Below are 20004 nucleotides of genomic sequence, written 5' to 3' on the forward strand. Positions count from 1 at the left end.
TTGTCTTCTGATCCAAAACACAGCTTGAGGAAAGATGGATTTACTGTAAGCCACTCTACTTCAACATCACGGCGGATAAGTTTATCTTTATATTTAAAATGAGATTAGTGTGGATATTGAATTAACAAATAACATTATATTATAGAAACATTATGTAGACCTATCCCACTTATTTAGCAACAGCGCTGTCCTCATGTCTATGCATGAGCTTCTGTTTGAGGCCCACTTCAAAAACAGGACTTGCAGTTTTTAGCTTCTCTATTGAGGCAAAATGTGGAATTTGCTCAAATAACAAACTGATTGTTTGAAGAGGCAACATAATTATGTGGAGGTAATAGCATCTGGGAAAATAATGAAGACCCCTGGGATAAAGAAATAAATAAAAAAAACTCTCCAGCAGCAGTTTATGCTCTATTATTACTTTGGTAAGTCTCTGTTCTTTTAGCTCTCTGCACGTTTGCATAACAGAACAGCTTTAAACCATCCTGGTCAGTTCAGGCTTCGTGTTTGCTCACGCTCTCGGTACCTGCAGTCGAATATTGTGCCCGATCAAACAAGGGTTGAGGAGTTTTGATCAGGATCCAGTTTGGTTCAAGTTCAGTTCAGTTAATTCTGTCTTTTCCTTTGGGATGAAAATGTCCCAAACCTTTGGAAGTAAATACTGGAGCCAATACAATACCTTATGTAATTGCAAATTTCCAAGCCCATTTGACACGCTTCTACTTTTTGCAAATCCACCGTACACCCACCCATCTTAATATAAATCTAGTGGAAAGTTTCTTCAAATAGAGTGCGATATCATTTATTTTACACGACTTGAAAGCATGTGGCAAAATGGTAAATAGTCTGTATTTATATAGCATCTTTTCTATATTGATGACACACACTGCCGGCTCAACCTTTCAGCACTTGGAATGGGGGGGCTGGGATTGAACTTCTGACTTGATAGTTGATGACCCGCTCTATCTCCTGATGCCCGAAGGCAAATACTTTCTGTGCCAAAAGCAATGAATCCAAAAGAAAGTAAACAAAATGGTCAAAAAAGCTGCATAAAGCTGAACTAACAATGATGTGACAACCTTTCTTCAATAACTGCTTAATAACAGATTTCTGCATTACAGTGCTAGCAGGTGGACTTTACTATTTATGACCCTTAGTTAGCCACAGAATGAACTTAATTCACTTAAAGCAAAAAAGGTAACTTTTAGCTTTCAAAGAGCAAATATATCTCACAATTATGGGAGAATTAACCTTAAATTTGCAAACCGTTTTTTTCATTTAACAGAAATTATCAAATGTTTAAGCTGCACTGATCAACATTCATATATTAGCAATAGATACAATTTCATCAAAACATAGATAAGTAAGATCACAAATCTAGTTGGTCAATGGGCGGTTTTTTATCTGTTTGTTTGTTTTCTGCAGAAGCCAATGAGTATCGAGAGTTTGAAATCAATATATCAAATCACAAGTTATCGATCGTCGCACCGGTGAGTCCTGGTGTGTCCTGGTTTACCTCCTTTCTTTAAGAGGGCAACAGGACAGGGCATGTCGACAGAAACCTCCTGTCCCTTGTGGCCGATGATCAGTAGCTGAACTGTGAAGTGGGCCAAAGAGAACAAGAAACGGGAAACCAGTCTGACACAGGCTGGTCATCATTATGTCAGGAATAAGGTCAGAGCCGTGTGTGTGTGTGTGTGTGTGTGTGTGTGTGTGTGTGTGTGTGTGTGTTTGTGTGTGTGTGTGTGTGTGTGTGTGTGTGTGTGTGTGTGTGTGTGTGTGTGTGTGTGGCCTCTGCGGACACTTGCAGTAGCTGTAGCCAATCAATGGCCTGACGAGTGGTGCGAGCTCTGGAGACGGGCTGTCCACAACCACAAGAAATCGCTGCAGTCGGCACATCTTTCAGACTCTTTCCCCATCGCTCCCGCTTCCTTAGAGCATAAACATACTGAAAGAGATGTTTTTTATTTGAATATGCCAGTGTTTTCTGAACACTGGCACTTGGACAGCTTGGAGACAACAAAGTTTGGTAGATGAAGACTACGGATTTTAATGAGCGCACTCAGACTCATGACCACTTAGTTATGGCTGTTTAGACGTGACGTGTCGCCAGCTGCCTTGTGGGAGAAATGTATAAAAATTTCGCAGGCTTGCTTCATTGTGTTATACAGGGCTCTCTGTCTAATACAATTTATAACAATAAGCAAACACAACATTAAAACCTCTCAGTATTACAAAGACCAGATCAACATTACCCCAAACTAAAGCCTCTGGAATGACAACAAAATTGAATAATCATCTCCTGTTAAATAAACTGAGATAAGATCGGAGGTGATGAATAACTTTAGCCAGAGGCTTAAAATAAACTGACAACTAATTGTATGTCAGATTAGCATTGGATTAGAGTTTTGAGGCTAATTGTAAAGAAATTGTATCGAATAAAACATAGTTTTTATGGGCTCCAATTACTATTAACCAAATTTGAAGACAAAATTTTTATTTTTTACAGATGTAATAAGTAACAATTCTTCATTTAAAAAAAAAAAACTACACCTTCTATTTTGTTGACTTGTATACTTAAATTATCAAAACGTTTCCAACAATGTGCAAACCAAAAGAAATCCACAATTTTATTCAACATGACAGGACATTTCATTTTGGTCGCCTTTTAATTGCGTTATATTCACAATACCTGTGTCTTTCCTCGTCTCTGCTATTACTTCCAGGGCAATAATGTAATGAAAACACACAGTTAGCCAGTCGGCTGTATTAACAATCCACTGTTTGTATCGGTCACTGGTAATAGATCACAGTTATTCAGCGCCATTTGCTGCGTAACATTAATACGAATTTATTACCTCATCCATGAACATTATTTGCTCCTGAGTAGTGCAAGGTAGATTTTCATTTGCAATGGAGCAATCCCATGACTCCACGCTGGTTCACATCAAACTAGGACTTTTGTTTTAATTTTGATTGATAGACCCCTTGTGGCCAGTGTGTTCATATTGTACATTTAACTGAGTGATCAAGAAACAGAGAAACGTAAGGTAATTTATGGATAGTCTAATGTTGGTGCTGTCCTTTATCAAACTGTTTTTTTCCTCCAAGGTTGTCCCTCTGTTGTTTGATTCCAAAAATGCACCAAGGCATGAGAAGTAGCATGTGGTGTTTTGGAAAGTAGAGCATCAGAAATGTGTGATGGTTAATATTTAAGCAGTTAATATTTGTGTGTCGTGGTTTGATTCTGCTGGCTCCAAGTGCGTTGTGTACAGTGTTTGTGGTTTGATAAGATAAGATAATAGGTCCTTTATTAGTCCTGTAATGGTAGCATGCAGTACTTTGTTGAAGAAATATAAAGAAATATATATATAAACAAATATATAGAACGAATATACTGTAACTAAACCGGTATATACAGTATATGGAAATATATTGTGTCAGAATATAAGAAAATGTACAGTGGATTATTGCACTTGATCGTTTATATTGCACAGACATATGATTATGGCACAGGGAATCTTTCTCAGTTAAAAGACTTAGAGTTTGGTCCATAATGGTGGCGCATGTGGTTTTACTGGGAGCAGAGCTGGTTGTACAGTCTCACTGCTGCAGGAAGGGCCGACCTGTGATACCTCTCCTTCAGACACTTAGGGTGAATCAGTCTGTCGCTGACAGAGTTGCCATGAGAGAAGACAGCTTCGCCATCATCCTCTTCTGTCCCACCACCTCCACTGGGTCAAGGGGGTATCCCAGGACCGAGCTGGCCCTCCTAATCAGTCTGTCCAGTCTCTTCCTGCCAGCAGTTGAAATGCTGCTGCCTCAGCAAACTACTCCAAAGAAGATGGCTGATGCAACCACCCGTGTCATAAAAAGTCTTCAGGAGCGCCCCCAGCACTCCAAAAGAACTCAGTCTCCTGAGTCTGCTCTCACTCTTCTGAAATAGTGCAGCAGCTGTTAACTGTAGCCCTGTGTGTCTTTGTGTTTGCTCCTCAGGTGGGCTGGCAGCTGAAGAACCTTGTGAACGCGCTGAGAGAGGACCCGTGCGGAGTCATCCTCACGCTGAAGAAACGGCCCCAGAACACCCTCAGCTCCACGCCGGCTTTGCTCAGGAACGTCCGCTGGAAACCACTGGGCCTGCAGGTAAATGGCAGCAACACATGGATGTCCTGACTGCTGAACAGGCTCCTCTGCACATCCTCACGTGAAATGTGAAAATCTCCCTCTACGAATCCACATGTGTACCTCCACACTTACTACTTACAGTCAGTATATTAGAGACGGGATGATTTAGCACTACAGTACGTTCAGTAAGCTGTGTACCTCTGGCTTTATCTCTGACTCACTCAGCGCTTGTTTTTACCACCCACCTCTGCATTCTCCTACAAGCATTTTTAAACAAATATTTTCGAAGGAAACGTGTCCACTGTTTGACCTTGCATCCGTCCTCCTGTTGAGAGTTTCAACAAATCTCTCGGTTTTACAGCCTGTCGTACGGCTGACAGTCTCCAAAGCCCTTTAACGAATGTGCTGGTTCCTAAATCACATTCAAGATAAAGGTCATTCAAAATTGAAGTATAAAAGGGGAAATATAGCTTATTAAAACCCTACACCTGTACTTAAGAGGCATATGACTTGAACTTCCAGATTAGGGTACAGGGCAGTGCAAGGTCACCAAAGAGTCATGCTCTAACTCACACCCACCCATATCTGTACTGAGACTTTGGTCCCAATTCATTCAACCGTTGTCCCAAAGGACATGTCTCTTTCAAAAGAGTGTACATCTTGAATGTTCAGTCCAGTACATCTAAAAAGGCTCAGAGCTGCTTTACATCTCTTACTTAACAACAAATACTTTTCAAATCTGTCTCATTCAGAGGCTAGAAAATAAACAAATTTTGGTGCACGGAAAGAACAATTTAGCCCAAGACGGACGGAGGGTTGAGGCAAGGGCCGCTCTGAAGCTGCCTGCATGCTTTCTGAAGCAGCTTCTCTCCTGTCAGACCCTTGTGCTATTTTTAACCCAGCATCAGGCTAATTCATTTACATGCTACGTGCATGCTATGATCTCTGTTCAGCGCTCAGCTTCCATTGTCCATCTTTTATCTTCCTTTGCATCATCTGCTCCATCATGCTTGTTCTTTGTTCCTGTCAAGCTACTGTTGTTTCAGTTTCTGTGTATTTCTACATGCCATAAAGAATATAAATCCAATATTTAGTGATATACATTCAAGCATATGATCAATTGAGGGATGGCAACAGATTCCGCTCGTGGATGTGGTTTCTATAGTGACCTAGAAACCAATAAAACCCTGTAATATCCATAGAGTCTAATACAACTTAACCAGCATATCTGGAGGACTATTCTTGTTTCCAGTTAGCTGTCTTGTTAGACCATCACTCTCAAGTTATTTCCATGAGTTTATTGTTATATTTGCTGTATGCAACAACAGTGGATTGTGGAAATTCTTCCCTAATGGGGTTCTCAGACATGCCATTAGCGCCAAGATCAGAGCGCTGAAATATATGTGGGAGAAGAGAAGAAAAGAGTGTTGTAGATTTGTTCTCTCTCTTCAAAAGACTGAAACCCTTAATTATTCATAAGCAACTACAGGCAGCTCCACTGGCTCTGAAAAAAGAACGGCTACTCAGCAAATACTGGCGATAAATCACTGAATCCAAAATATTCTGCTAAACAGCCTGTGTGTGTGTGTGTGTGTGTGTGTGTGTGTGTGTGTGTGAGCATTTCTAACGCATGTTTTAATGTTTTGTACGCATGTTTTGAACATGTGCAGAGAGATGTTTTCCCGTTATCATTCCCATTGCTCCTTTGAGAGACAAAGGAACTGGGTCACTGCACTCTGATCTTGGATACATACTGTATAAACACACACAAACACACAGACACACACACATTCACACACTTACACACACTCCAAAACAAACACACACATGAACACATGCACTCTCATACCTCTAAGCCTGCTTTTGGACGATGAATTGCACGGCTGTGAAGTTTAGCCCGAATGTGGCAAACGTTCAGCTGGATTATAAAAAAAAATCCACTAAGGAAACAATTTATCTCTGCAAATTATCATGTGATTCCAGCCTCAAATCCCTGAATAGCAACCTTTTTATATTCTCTCTCTCGCTCTGTGTGGGTCTGTGTGTGCCTGTGAGTTTGCACGTGTGTCTGTCTCATCCTGAGTAGGATGCAGAAAAAGCAATTTAATGATGCACTGTAATAACATAGACACAGACAATTATTCTAACAAAGACGAGGAGGATTACTGTGACACCTGTGTTACATATCGCATAATGCCAGCTGCGTTGTTCCATGTCCATGTTACAGGTCACTTCACCGGTCACACGTGTTCCCCCTTTCATTAATATGTTATATGTTTAGACATATAAATTATTACTCTTTGTAAACACTTGCTGTTTTGGTAACATTGTGTTTAATGAACATTTTATGTTTTATTGATGGACCAGCTGAATGGGGGCATTGGGTGAGGGGCTATAGCTGCTTTAACATCTTACTTTGAATACATTCTTTGGTCTATTTTCCTGTTTGAGGTAGAGTTTTGACACAATGACAGATAATTAAAATTGTACTTTCTGCTAACCTTTCAGAAAGTAACGGACATTTTGAAATCTGTCATGAAAGAGCATGTAATATGAAAAAAAAATGTTGATAACCGACGCATGGATCTTTAGGAAGGATTGTTTGTGATTTCCAAGGTCAAGAAGAACTGTGAAGCACAGAAATAATACAAAAACTCTTATTTTAAAGGAATGGCTTTGCAGTTTGGGAAACATGTAGCTTCATCTGCCAGATGCTTTTGTGGAACAAACCATCTGGAGTATTTTCTGGGAACTGTTTGGAAAAAGGCAGGTGCTTTCAAAAGACACTTGGCAGTTGATTGGATAGACCTGTCAACATCTATCGCTGTTGCTGAAGAGCAAATGCATTTTTTCCATCTAGAAAACTTTCTTCTTTGCGCTTCTCAGTGAAGAAATACTCTGCAATCCGGATTTATCCGATGCTATAGCGTTAATAAATGGAGCATGGAGGAAATAAAGTATAAAACTAGATATTAAATAAATTTTTCTCAAAGATGGTTCGTCATTTGAGGTCTTATCACACCGATGTTTTTCAAGTTAAAATTTTTCTGGCAAGTTTGGCAGATTGTCAGATGAGGCTGACTCACGATGGTGGAGCTTGTGTAATTGTGGGACCTTGATACCACAGCATCCCCTGATTGCTTCTGCACAGACTGCGGTTCCAAATCTGAAATGGCAGCATATGTATCCTTGATATTTTTGTCCATCTCTGGATAGAGGAGACGTGGCGTCGATCTTGATATACAGTCTATTGTGATTAATTAAAGTCAGTTTATCATCCAGCCAGCACTTATACATCCTAAATAATACGGTGGGGTCAGAATGTCTGCTGTTGTGCCTGTTAAGGTGCAGTGGATTGGGTACAATTAATCTGGGAAGGGTGTACGTGGTGGATTCCTCGGTGGTTTGGAGTGGGAGCAACAGGGGTCAAATGCTTTAAGTGCTTTCTTAACAGAGTGGAATTTTGCCTGCTGTGGAAGCCCCCCCCACACACCCCTTTTTTCCATGCAGACAGCAGTGGGCTGTAATCACTAAATTACTGTTTTCTTTCTCAGCTCCAATCACCACACTGCACAACTCCACATCCACACTCCCCCCCCTTGCACTCTTTCCCCCTAGTCTCTCTCTTTCTCTCTTTCTTTATCCTGTTTCATTATCTCTCTCCTCTCTGTCGCGTGCATCCCTCTCTTCCCGCCCGGTCTCCATTATTTATTGTGAAGCCGTCTTACTGTAAGCTGCCTTCATGAGGAGAAGGCTGAGCGATAGAAAGAGATGATGATAGAGACAGGACCTGGGGATGGTGGTAGCGAGGGTGAGAGGGGGAGGAGGAGAGAGAGTTGGGAAACATGAAATGAATTCCACTAATGCACTGTTGATGAAATGATGAAACACTGGTCTTTCTTAATGAGAACGCCGCCTGCCTCGCCGCCGCTCGGGCTCTGCGTCTGTTTATCTCTTCTGTCCACACTCGACATCTCCTCACGCAAATGAAGTGTACTCCTCTGACATACAGTGAAACACTTCATTCTTCAAATTCTGGGAAACCTTGTCCTCTGGGAGAAACTGTGAGCTACGTATTTGTCACCGACTGAGGATAAATATAAGTCGTTTTGGAGCATGAGTTTCCATGACATCACGAGTGAGGCGCCCTGTCCTCACGGAGGACCCGATAACAAACGTATCTACGTGTCCTTGAGCCAAGCTGATGCAGAAGGCCTCGCTACCTCCGTCCTCTCCTCTCTCTTGTAAGGGGGTGGGGGGGGGTTGCGTTGAGGAGAGACGAAGAGCGCGGAGAGGATGGGAGAGGAAGGGTTGTCATGGGAACAGACACGGTGAGCCCTGTGTGAGTGAGGAGGCTTGAGACAAAATGACAGAACAGTGAAGCGATGAGAGGCTGCACAGTCACAAATATAGTGAAAAGAGAAACAAACACAACATGTCAGCTCTGTGGAAATACAATTTTTTCTGGTGATATTTAGACAAGTCGTAGCTGCAGTAAAATGAACATATGAAAATGTATCTTGTAAGATTCCCTGGTAAATGATCTGCTTGCTTGTTATTCTTTGAGATTAAGGTTGAGATTCTCTCATTGCCCTCCATTGATACCTCAATGAGAAAGTGCTAATCCAAAGTCTTTCTCCCCCTTTCTCTCTCCAGCCGATGCCCACCAGCCCCACCAGCACCTCACCAACACCTGTTGGAACTTTAGGCATGTCTAAAATGGACGCCCCCAGCATGCAGGACGTCTACATCCTTTCTCCCGTCTCTGGGCTCTACAGCACCAGGTCAGACGCTCGCACTCACACGTATGTTTGATGATTATCGTTATGATGAACTTTGGTTATAATGATCCAGCTGATGACACTGATGATGGCGCTGATGACAGTGATGATGACAGCTCTGCTTCCCTCAGGGAGGAGATGGGTCTGATGTCATGTGACGACATCAGCCGCTACAGCCTGAGCTCCCAGTCCGGCTCCAAAGGTTCAGAGGCAGTCAGCTACTACCTGGACCAGGACAGCGGTCAGTACTTCTCCTTGCTAGAGGGAGATGGACCCCCGGGGTCGGACTACGACAGGGTCCGAAATACAGGGGTTCGCCGGCGGGACAAGACCCCCACCCATGGTAAGACGGCGAGTGCGATCAAACAGTGTGAATGAGGCAGAACTGGCTCTTGCTCTGAGAGTTGTTGTGAAGCACAGCTTTCTTTCACCGTTTTTGTTTCATCTTTAACTCAACGCTCCTCCATGTGTGTTCATCACTCACTTCATGGCTCTGCTTTATTTGTGTTTATTTTACTCGCGTGCACATGTCCCAAAAACACTGATCACATGCCAAAGGGTCAGTCTAAGAACACTGTGTCTAGCCCCACAACACACACTTGTGTCAACAATTGTCTCAGACAGCTTTCTAGACATTCTGCACCTTCCAGGAAAAGCTTGACAAACTTCTGTGATTAGTTAACAATTGCTAGCTATATATGGATTCTATGAAGGTAATTAGGGGCACTTAACTCTTAGAAATGTACAGCAATAGGGAAAAGGCAGTTTTTTAAATAACCTCCTGCTCTTGGTGTTGACTGGACCTTGTGACTCTTCAGCTTATGGGCCTAAACATGTATCAATATGTTAAAGCAGCACTTACTTAACGTATCAAATTATTATATTTCACCCAACTTCCCTCTAACCATACTGAGCAATTTTTTTACTTCAAGCTCCCAGTTTTTGGTTCACACTCACTAAGCGTTGTTTCCAGCCAAAGCAGGAAACAGCTATATTTGGCAAGCTGGTAAACCATCTGTAAATTACCTGGGGAGTACCAAATTGCTAAAGTTAACCACGATGTAGTCGCCAGATATTTGTGTCATGGGTGGATACTGAAACAGAGCTAAACGGAGAGTGAATATTGGACTTGCCGGAAACATGACAGGTACAGATAGTGTAAAAGTTACTTTTATTGTGTGTGATAATTGCTTGTGTCATCAGCTTAAACGTTTGATACATGTCACTGTCTCAGCTGCTCTATGTAGTGTTGCGTGGTTGTGTTCTCCGACAAAGGAATTTGACCAACTCACTTCAAATCATTAAAGTTAAAAACAACTTTATACGGAAATGTAGAAACACACAACTTTGTGTAGCTCACCAGAGCTCACTGTTTACTAATATGGCCAAGTGGTTGCTGTTATTATACTATAACTATTATTATTATGTACTAATGGATTGTGATTTCAGCTTTTAATGTATGTTACAGTCAAATTTGCTGTTTGGTTGTACCACAGCTTTGTGTAGCTCGCCATTTGTCTTAGTTAAGAATAGAAATGTTAGCAGATAAGCTAGGTAGCATGCTGCAGTGAAGTTTCCTCATGTGGTCTTTGCCTCACGCTCTGACGCAGTTCCTCCAGACTCTTCCATTCCTCCCCCCCCCCCCTCACTTGCACGCACTCTGTCTCACCTGTACCCCCCCCCCTCCAGTTGTCTCCCACGCTGTCCCTCAGTCACTTGCCGTCCTGAGACAACACCCCACCACTACCCTCCCCTCCCCCCACAGCCGACTCTCTGATTGCTGATTGGTCGTTCCAGGTGACCTCAGACCAGTGTCCATGCCTCCCGAGTATAACTGGATGGCCGAGGCCAAGGAACCCGTCATGGGCAAGAGAGGGAGCCGAGGTACACACACACACACACACACGTACAGCACACAAGAAGAAACGCAGGCGCTCACACACTTGACACAAACGGGTCAGACAGGTGCCGCGCTTTTGCTCCATACTCAGCTCAACACATTTCAGCTCATCCTCTGGTGATCCATGGTGCTGTGGTTGTGTGAGGATACATATCTGTCAGGTATGTATCTGACAGAGCCACAAATAAACATAAATGCAAGGAAATTGCATTTATACAGCTCCTCTGGAAATGAGGGTACTTCTATGTGACCAGTTCTAACCAGCTTCGCCATTTTGCGGCAAGACTCGATCTGTATTCAAACGAGGATCCTCCACTCTACCATCAGAAAGTCTATGAATAACATTAAAGCACAATACTCCTATCGGGGGTCTGCTTCTCTCCTTCTCTCTCTCTCTCTCTCTCTCTCTCTCTCTCTCTCAGGGACTTTTTAGTTTTTCACATTTAGGTATAAGGATAATAAACAAAGAAGAAGGAGTGCTTTTTTTTCTATCTGTAGTTTAATCAGAATAAAACTTTCAAAGAGTGACACGATTTAGCAGTTGTACCCTCCGAATCAGGATAATCACTGCAAACAGATAAGCCGAATGTCCCCGGCTGTGGATCCATATCAGAGGCTCTGAGGCACTTTTATCCTTTTCTGTTGGGTTTTTATCTCTAAGGGTCTATTCACCCTCATCTGTTTCTACTCTGGGGTTCTCCCTCAACTCTATGATGCTATCTCCACCCCCTCTGTGGTTTTCCTCTCTCTGTCAACGGTTCTGTTCAGCCAGTCCATTCTTTTTAACTGCTCCATCCTTCCTCCATTTCACAACAGACTCAGACAACTCCCTGCTGCGTTACCTTAGCGATGACAAGATCCTGGTGATCGAGGAGGAGCCCGAGGGTCAGAGTAGGGAGAGCCGGCGGGATTCCACCAGACGCTCTCGGCGCAAGAGCCGCAATCCCAGCAGCCCCAGCTTTCCCATCAGTCCCTCCATGCTGTCCTCCACCCTGCGCCTCGACCAGCCTCCTGAACTGTTGCCCGTATGTACACACTTGCTTCCAGCTGGTTTCTGTAGAAGTGTACTCTAGTGTCCCTGAGGGGATGTTTGGCTTTCAGACAGCAGTAAACAAATAAGCATTCAATCAAATCACTGTGTCATCTGCTCCTGGGTTATATGTAGTTATAATAACTGTGTTGATATGTCTGATGCTCGATGTTAGCCACTTATCAGTCCATCATCATGGAAGATATATTTTATGGTCAGTTCTGTTCATTGGGCAGTAAAGATAAACAATCTACTTTTAATTTGTGAACAGATGAATGTGGTCTGTGTTGAGGAGTTTGCCTGGTTGTGTAGTTGATGTGTGTTCACACAGATAGAGGAATCCCTGCATAAGCTATGTTAAAGGATGCCTATAGTCTATACATTTCTTCTTGTCGTTAAATCCTATAAAACACCAACAAAAAATGTATGCTACTAATTAGAGGTGTAGTCAAGTACAAGTTTTGTCAGTTAAATCAGTTTTAGCTGTCCAAGTGTTTGATGATTGTCTGTTTTGTTGTTTGTGTCATGTAGACATTAAGTACTACTTCATTTACCTACCTGATTTGTAAACAGGTTTCCAAATCTGATCTGCTGCTGCAAATAGTCCTCAACAAATGCATCATTTAATCCTGTTTGAATACCGTTCACCTCTTTTATACATTTCCTAAATTTATTTATTTCCTAAGTTTATGTTTTTTTTAAGTTTTATGTCCTGCTAACAAAGAAAAAGAAGAATTACAATAACATTTTAGCGAGGGAAAATTAACAATTTACAAATAACAAGGAAAAAAAGTTTTAATGTAGAAAAACATAAAATCTTAACTATTCATGTTTAATTATTTACATCTATAGGACTAAAAATACATGAGTGTGCAACACTAACACTGGTTGTTCTGGTCAGAGTATCCTGTCATTTCTTTGACGTCCCTACCGTAGGAAAATATGAAAAAATAAACAAAGTGTTGGTATTGACGTGGGTGGGAAGTGTTGAGAGACAGACATCACATTATTAATGTTTTCAAAAAATGTTTATGGTATTTTCTAACTAAATATACTTAATATTAAAAAACATAATAATTATAATTTAAAGGTAACTTAAAAATCTGCACACTGTCAAGTATAAAAACTGTCAGTATATGTACAACACATTTTGGGCCAAATTCTTTTTCTGCATTTTCTTTTATTATCAGAGCACAATTGGAAACAATGAACAAGTATTGAATTGATGACTCTACTAAATGCATTTGGTGCAATAAACGGTAAGAGGACCAGGATAAAAGAAGAAAAGAATCACATGAGAAAGATATTATTAATATTTATTAAAAAAAACACGACACTGAAAAATTTTGATAGATACCACTGGGTGAGAGGGCTTTGAAATGTGTAATACCGTGGATGATTAGAAGAGCTCAAAGTAATTACTGGATTTGTATCAAGGGTAGAGTATCATGGGCAAAGTTTATTTAGATTGTTTCCAAGGCCGTATTTTGCTTTTGATGTTTATTTTCCACAGAGGACATTTCGACATGTCGCAGTAGGGAAAGTGCAGTAGTGACTAATAACATTAACTTCTATTTTTAATATTTACACCTGTGCTTTTACTACAGTGAAAAGTCAAAATGTCTTCTGTGAAAAATGTATATCAGTGGCAGTAAAATCACTTTCAAGGCTTTAATCCGGTTTGTGTTTCTGAGCAAACTTGAGCACAGTTATGTCACATCAACAGTTGATGTTTTTCTCCTTTTTGGCACGTTGGTGGTTGTAGGACAGGACATTATGTTCACACGTTGTTGTTATGTGTGTGTATAAGTGTGTGTATATGTGTGTGTGTCAGGTAGAGGAGACAAAGGAGAGAGAGAATGATAAGTGTTATTGCACGACTTCCAGCGTCACGCATTATGAGAATGACAGTGACACGCTCAGATGTGCCCCTCTGTAACTTTGCGGTTTCTCTCTAATGCAAACACACTCATATGTACACACACACATACACACAAAGAGATGCTTGCAAAAACAAACACACACTAGCATACAGGAGTGCATCTGTATACATGGTAGCCATCTCACGACTCATCCTAACTCATCCTAATATGCCCGTTTCTCTCGACACGCCTGAACCTAACTAGCAATTTATTCCGGACAAACACACATTTGCAGGCGCACACACACGTACACTACCACGTATGCCTTTGAGTAGGTGTGTGACTCAGCATCAGCCAGACCAATTACAAGCACGACCGACGGACTGTGTGTACCACACGATGCACTCAAACACACACGTTCACAGCTCAGCTCACACCATCCCTCTCTAGCCCTCCCAGCTGTGTGTCTCTCATGGCGGTGACTCATATCTATTCACATGAAGTATACTCTCTGCACTAACAAGCGTATGCTAACATTAATGACCTGCTTGTTTCCTCTTTCTCCTTTTGTCGGTACAGTTCTTTTCCATTAGGGCAAAATATTATGTCTGTTAGAATCGTCATACTTGTTATGTTTCATAAGTCCAGCATATTTCTGAGTGCAATGCGATAGACAGCCCACAGTAAATGGGAATTATGAAGGACATATATATATATCATATACTCAGTTTTATATATATGACTGATTTGGTTGTTTCTCAAGATATATTAAAGAACTGAACAAGACACAGTCAGTTGACGAGTTAGCTATGTCATACAATCTAGTAACATACTGGAAGTTATTCTTGCTTGTATTTTATTGAAATTTGTTTGTGATTCTAGTTTTTTTTATGTACATATTTTGGCATATAAGGATTCTTTGGGTAGGCTCAGCTTATATTTTCTAAATATAAGCCTTTTAGCAAATCAGATATGTTGCATTTGTAATGTAGCGAAAAGTAATGCTGGACTCAAACTATCAAAAAGATTTTTGAATGACAGTGCATTTTTGAATAGTGTTACAACTACCAATTACATGTTGATTTACACAGTATTTAGAACATTAAAGTGGCTCAACATGACGTTACTTATCAGGGAGATTGTTTACAAAACTTTTACATTTCTAATATGGAGCCTGTCAAGAAACATTTCCTTCCCATTGTCCACATTAATCATCAATGGGCTTTCAATGCATTGTAGAATAATTACAGGAGCTAACAATAAACACAAAAGCAGAGCATGGAGATGAAAATGACCAGCATAGATGTAAACAGGAAGAGTGTGAATGTGTGTGTATGTGTCCGTGTATATATGTGTATATATTTAGAAATGTATGGATTTGTGAAAACTCTTTAATGAAATCCTTTTTTCCTCTTTCAATGACCAGCGAGGTGCGGACACACTGCGAGCAGACACAACAGACCGGTGAGTGTGTGTCTGTGGTTGTTTGTGGTGTGACCACATGATTGACAGAAGGAGCTGTAACAGTTGTTTGTGGCTCCTATGTAATCCTGTCTGGTCTCTGCAGGTACTCGGGCTCAGGGAGCTCAGGAGCCGCCTCCATGAGGAAGGTACGGGAGCAACCAGTGGTATGTTCCTAACTTTCTGACTGAGTTTTTATATTTTGAAGTCTTTTACTGATTTTTAAACAATGCTTTCTTTCCGGTACATTTTCATTCTGACTCAAACCCCATTTTTAATGAATCAACAGAGGCTCCACAGTCACATCATCAGTCTCCTAGCAACCACAACCGCTGTAACATGGAGATCGGTCTTGTCCACATAAGAACTGAACAAACAGCCAGACAAGACTAGGAGCAATACCTGAGATTAAACCAATTCAGATCTTTGATAATTAAATAAAAGTTAACACTCAGATGAGATAAATTGGTTTCCATATTTAGGTTACTGTGACACGAGAAGCTGTCTTAGTCATGAGCCCAGGCCTCTCCTCCCAAACACTGTGAGCTGCACGCAATGAGTCAGTTATGACTATAAGCAGATATTTACTCCGCTTTCTCACAAAGATAAAGAACAGATATCAGACATTTTCAGCGTTAAATGTTCACATCTATAACCATTTCCATAAATTGTTCAGTAGTGTATGCAACAATATTCTGGCTTTGCTGAGATAATCTTAATGCAAATTGTGAGTTTAAAGTGATATTAAAGGAGATGTTAACAAACAAAAAGTGTCTAAAATATAAATTCATGAGAAATAAAAGGAAAACAATGTCCACTCAGTTTACTGCCGCTACAGCCATAGTTGTCCTGGTACAACTTGTGCTGGCTATTGTAAGCTGTGTTAGCTGAGTAACGGACATTTGTAAATAACTGATATCATCGCATGTTTTACCACAATGTGACAAAGCATTTCAACCTTCTCGTATAACTGTCATTCGTAGCTACAGTAACCAACTGTTACTTGTCGTCTATGGATTATATACATTTCTCAACTTATTGTTGTAAACGTAAAATCCTTTTGATTCAATTGAGCATTTTAAGTTATGTAAGTTAAGTAGCGAAGGTAATGCAATGTTGTGATGCAGATCCCAACATCTGGATGTGCATTGTAGTGTGTCGGTGGCAGACAGCTTTCACTTCTCCCTCACAGGTTGTAGGTCACTTCCTGGCTGCAGCAGCTGTAACACTGTGATCCGTCTGTGCCTGTAATCCTCTCTGCGGCTTGCCTGATAAAATGGAGATAAAAAAAGAGAGAGGGGAATGGCTGCTCATGTTTAGTGTGCTGAGTTCATCAACAGCATCAATGTAGAAACTTTTGCTCAAACATTTATTTCCTTTTCCCAATTTAAACTTTTGTACTATGTATTTGTTTTTTGAAGCTCACATTTTTTCTTTTCTTCTCCACAGTCTTTCCATTACACCTCGCTAAGAACGAAAACCAAAAAGAGAAGTAAAGGTAGGATAGGTTTATTTTTTGTCTGTAACTTTACATTACTACTGTTGAGTTCACAGAGAATGTTGATATGAGGTTGTTCTGCTTCATGAAATATTGTGTTTTTTTTATCTTATATTGAACAGCACGTTTGTATTGTTTAATTATCTTTTGTAACAGTTATGGCTATGGTTTTAAATTGTGTTTGATTTCTGTTAATCATTTCCCGAACCCCCCAAGGGTTGCCAAACCTTTAGTTTGGGAACCACTGCCATTCAGAATCAATTGTTTTACCCTAGAAAATATGGCTCAGTGTAAATGTCAGTGTAAACTTGAAACTGAACCTGACAGACTTGAGCTGCTGTGACTGGCATGTTCGCTCTGGTGCATCACTGTGAGAGAATGACAACACATCAGAAGCAGAGAGACAGGCTTGATGACAATATAACACATTTCTTATGTATGTGAAAAGTCAAGATTTACAGTACATGATAAAAAACAGTCAAGCACTAACGATAACAAGGCAAAATAGAACATTTACATGTACAGATTAGTTTTTTCTTAATTTTACTTTCAATAATTCCTTTTTATGACTTTCAGAATTAAACACTGAGTTCTCATTGATGTTGCAGATGTGCCGAATCTCTTTCCGATTGAAGGAACTCAACAGTTCACATTGCTGTTGTTTCTGATTTATAGACATTCCATTCTTTGGATGCAGTGTATTCACCTGGAATCAATAGATACATGACCAGACTTTTTTATTATTGTCACGACACCTACAAATGCCCAGGAAAATCCGTTTCCGTATCGACGTTTCCTTTCTCTGCAGGTTCCCTCACTAGTGCCAGTCGAAGGAGAATCTCGTGTAAGGACCTGGGCCACGGCGACTGTGAGGGCTGGCTGTGGAAGAAGAAGGATGCCAAAGGCTACTTCACTCAGAAGTGGAGGAAGTACTGGTTTATCCTCAAAGAGTCCTGCCTTTACTGGTACACCAACCAAAATGTAAGGCATCACATTCAACTGTAATTATATCCTGATGATTGTTGTCAAACCCCACTAGTTTTTAGCTTTTCCATTCAAACAAAAAAAAGGGGCATTAAGGGCCATTTCAAACATATTGCACGTAAAAGGTATGATTCAGTGTTTTAAAAATGTTGTCATCATGATGTCACCCTTATCATATCCTCAGGGATAGCTTTTGAGTTAGCATGAAAAAAAAAAAATATATATCTCTCTATCTATCTATCTATCTATCTATCCATCTATCCATCTATCTATCTATCTATCTATCTATCTATCTATCTATCTATCTATCTATCTATCCATCTATCCATCTATCCATCTATCCATCTATCTATCTATCTATCTATCTATCTATCTATCTATCTATCTATCTATCTATCTATCTATCTATCTATCTATCTATCTATCTATCTATCTATCTATCTATCTATCTATCTATCTATCTATCTATCTATCTATCTATCTATCTATCTATCTATCTATCTATCTATCTATCTATCTATCTATCTATCTATCTATCTATCCATCTTTCTATCTATCCATCTATCTATTTATCAATCCGTCTGTCTGTGTATTTCTTGATAAGTGGTCAAAGGCGACAACCCCTGTCAATGTAAACAACATATGTTGTTTTCATACGCTTGACTAGACCTCTACTATCCCAAATAGAATTGGTGAATCAGTATGCATGACATTTTGTTCTCTGTGTTGATGATGTACCACCACTCTCCATCTGTCTGTGCCTGCAGGATGAGAAGGCTGAGGGCTTCATCAGCCTCCCTGAGTTCAGAATAGACCGAGCCATAGAGTGCAGACGGAAATTGTGAGTGTCCCTCACACGTCGCTGAAAATTACTAATCAAGCACATTTGCTCTCACCCACACAACATGAACGTAAACATACCCCACAGCGCATGCACGAACAAAAAAACACTAATCAGTCTTCTTCTCCCTGGCTGACTGCAGCGCCTTCAAAGCCTGTCATCCCAAAATCAAGAGCTTCTTCTTCGCCACAGATTGTCTTGAGGAAATGAACAGGTGAGCGATTGTGTGTCAGTACGACTCTGTGAGTTTGTGCTTGTGTCTTAATGTGGACAATAGTCAGAGGCTGGGGGACATCACGTGTTCTTTTATGAATTCTTTATCGGAGTAAACCAAGTATGCACAAGGCAACAGCACACCAACACACTGCACATGAATAAAGCATAAACTTGGCCCTCTGTCGTCAAATGTAGAACTGTGTGTTTGTGTGTGTGTGTGGGTGAGTGTCACGTGGGTAGGTGTTCATGTGAGAGGGAGAATGTAGTGATATTTGCAGGAGTGTTATCTGATGAGCTCTAATTATCCACACCTCTCCTCGGTGACACAGGGAGATAATTGGGGGAGAATAATTAACCAGCTATATTTGACTTCCATGCTGTGTTTGGAGATGCATGTGTGAAATCAGGGGCGGACTGAAACAATCATTGAGGCAGGGAATTCGACTCCATCTGAGGCCAGCCTTTTTATGCAAACCACCAGAGCGCTAATTTTGTAGGATAACACTTTATCTTTATAAAGCAGGCACCAGACTAGTTATAAATTTGGCCACTGTGTTATTCTTGGAGGAGTATTCATAGTATGGTTTAGCTGTGGCTGAATACTACTGAAAAAATTGAGTTGAAATAAACCACACAACAGCACATACAGCTCGGCCACACTTTTGAGTGTACACAACCAGAGGCCGGAGTTATATAAACTTATATATAAGTCCACATCACAACTAGATTTCAAATTGGTTGAGTGGTTTTTAGTATTAGTATTAATATCCGTTTGAGTATTTGCAATCCTGGTAATAAGCATACAAACTGTAGAACTCGATGGGATGAATTAGTCAGGAGATTTCTCTTTGTCTGCACCTCTCGCTGGCGTTTATTTACAAACCTTTTACGGCTACAGAGAACTTTGTGGTGTTATCAAAACATCCACTTTTAACCCCTCCTGGTGCCCTTGTTACCATGGTAACCCCACAGCTCCTTACACGAGTGAGTAATAGTGTAAACCACATAGTGAAAATCAAATACAGTGTAAACCACATTAACAGTCTTTGGTGAATTATTTCGGTCACATGTGTCCACTACACAAACAAACAAAAGGCCCAACAGTCCCCCTATGCAACATTTAAATTTACTAGAGTTTTAACGTGAGGTTTCAGTTTGGTCGCCTTGTAGTTATGACATATCCACTATACCTGTGACTTTGCTCATCTCTACTAACCGCCGCAGCAAACAATGTATAATGAAGGAAAAACACAGTTAACCAGTCGAGTATACAATACACGGTTTGTATTGGTCACTTATTTACTGC

The 20004-nt window shown here is 40.7% G+C and overlaps 1 protein-coding gene across 1 annotated transcript in view; it reads left to right on the plus strand.

Annotated features, from left to right (window-relative positions):
• si:ch211-26b3.4 (connector enhancer of kinase suppressor of ras 2) overlaps positions 1 to 20004 on the plus strand; it is a 54333-nt gene that overhangs the window by 29465 nt on the left and 4864 nt on the right. Inside the window, exons 9-19 of the mRNA XM_061079891.1 lie at positions 3997 to 4143; positions 8782 to 8909; positions 9038 to 9249; positions 10704 to 10790; positions 11623 to 11831; positions 15125 to 15162; positions 15266 to 15308; positions 16609 to 16657; positions 17466 to 17638; positions 18409 to 18482; positions 18625 to 18696. Coding sequence (XP_060935874.1) covers positions 3997 to 4143; positions 8782 to 8909; positions 9038 to 9249; positions 10704 to 10790; positions 11623 to 11831; positions 15125 to 15162; positions 15266 to 15308; positions 16609 to 16657; positions 17466 to 17638; positions 18409 to 18482; positions 18625 to 18696 — 1232 coding nt within the window. The remainder of the gene's footprint in view (positions 1 to 3996; positions 4144 to 8781; positions 8910 to 9037; positions 9250 to 10703; positions 10791 to 11622; positions 11832 to 15124; positions 15163 to 15265; positions 15309 to 16608; positions 16658 to 17465; positions 17639 to 18408; positions 18483 to 18624; positions 18697 to 20004) is intronic.

This window comes from Limanda limanda, chromosome 10 (genome assembly GCF_963576545.1).
Source record: "Limanda limanda chromosome 10, fLimLim1.1, whole genome shotgun sequence".
Lineage (NCBI taxonomy): Eukaryota > Metazoa > Chordata > Actinopteri > Pleuronectiformes > Pleuronectidae > Limanda > Limanda limanda.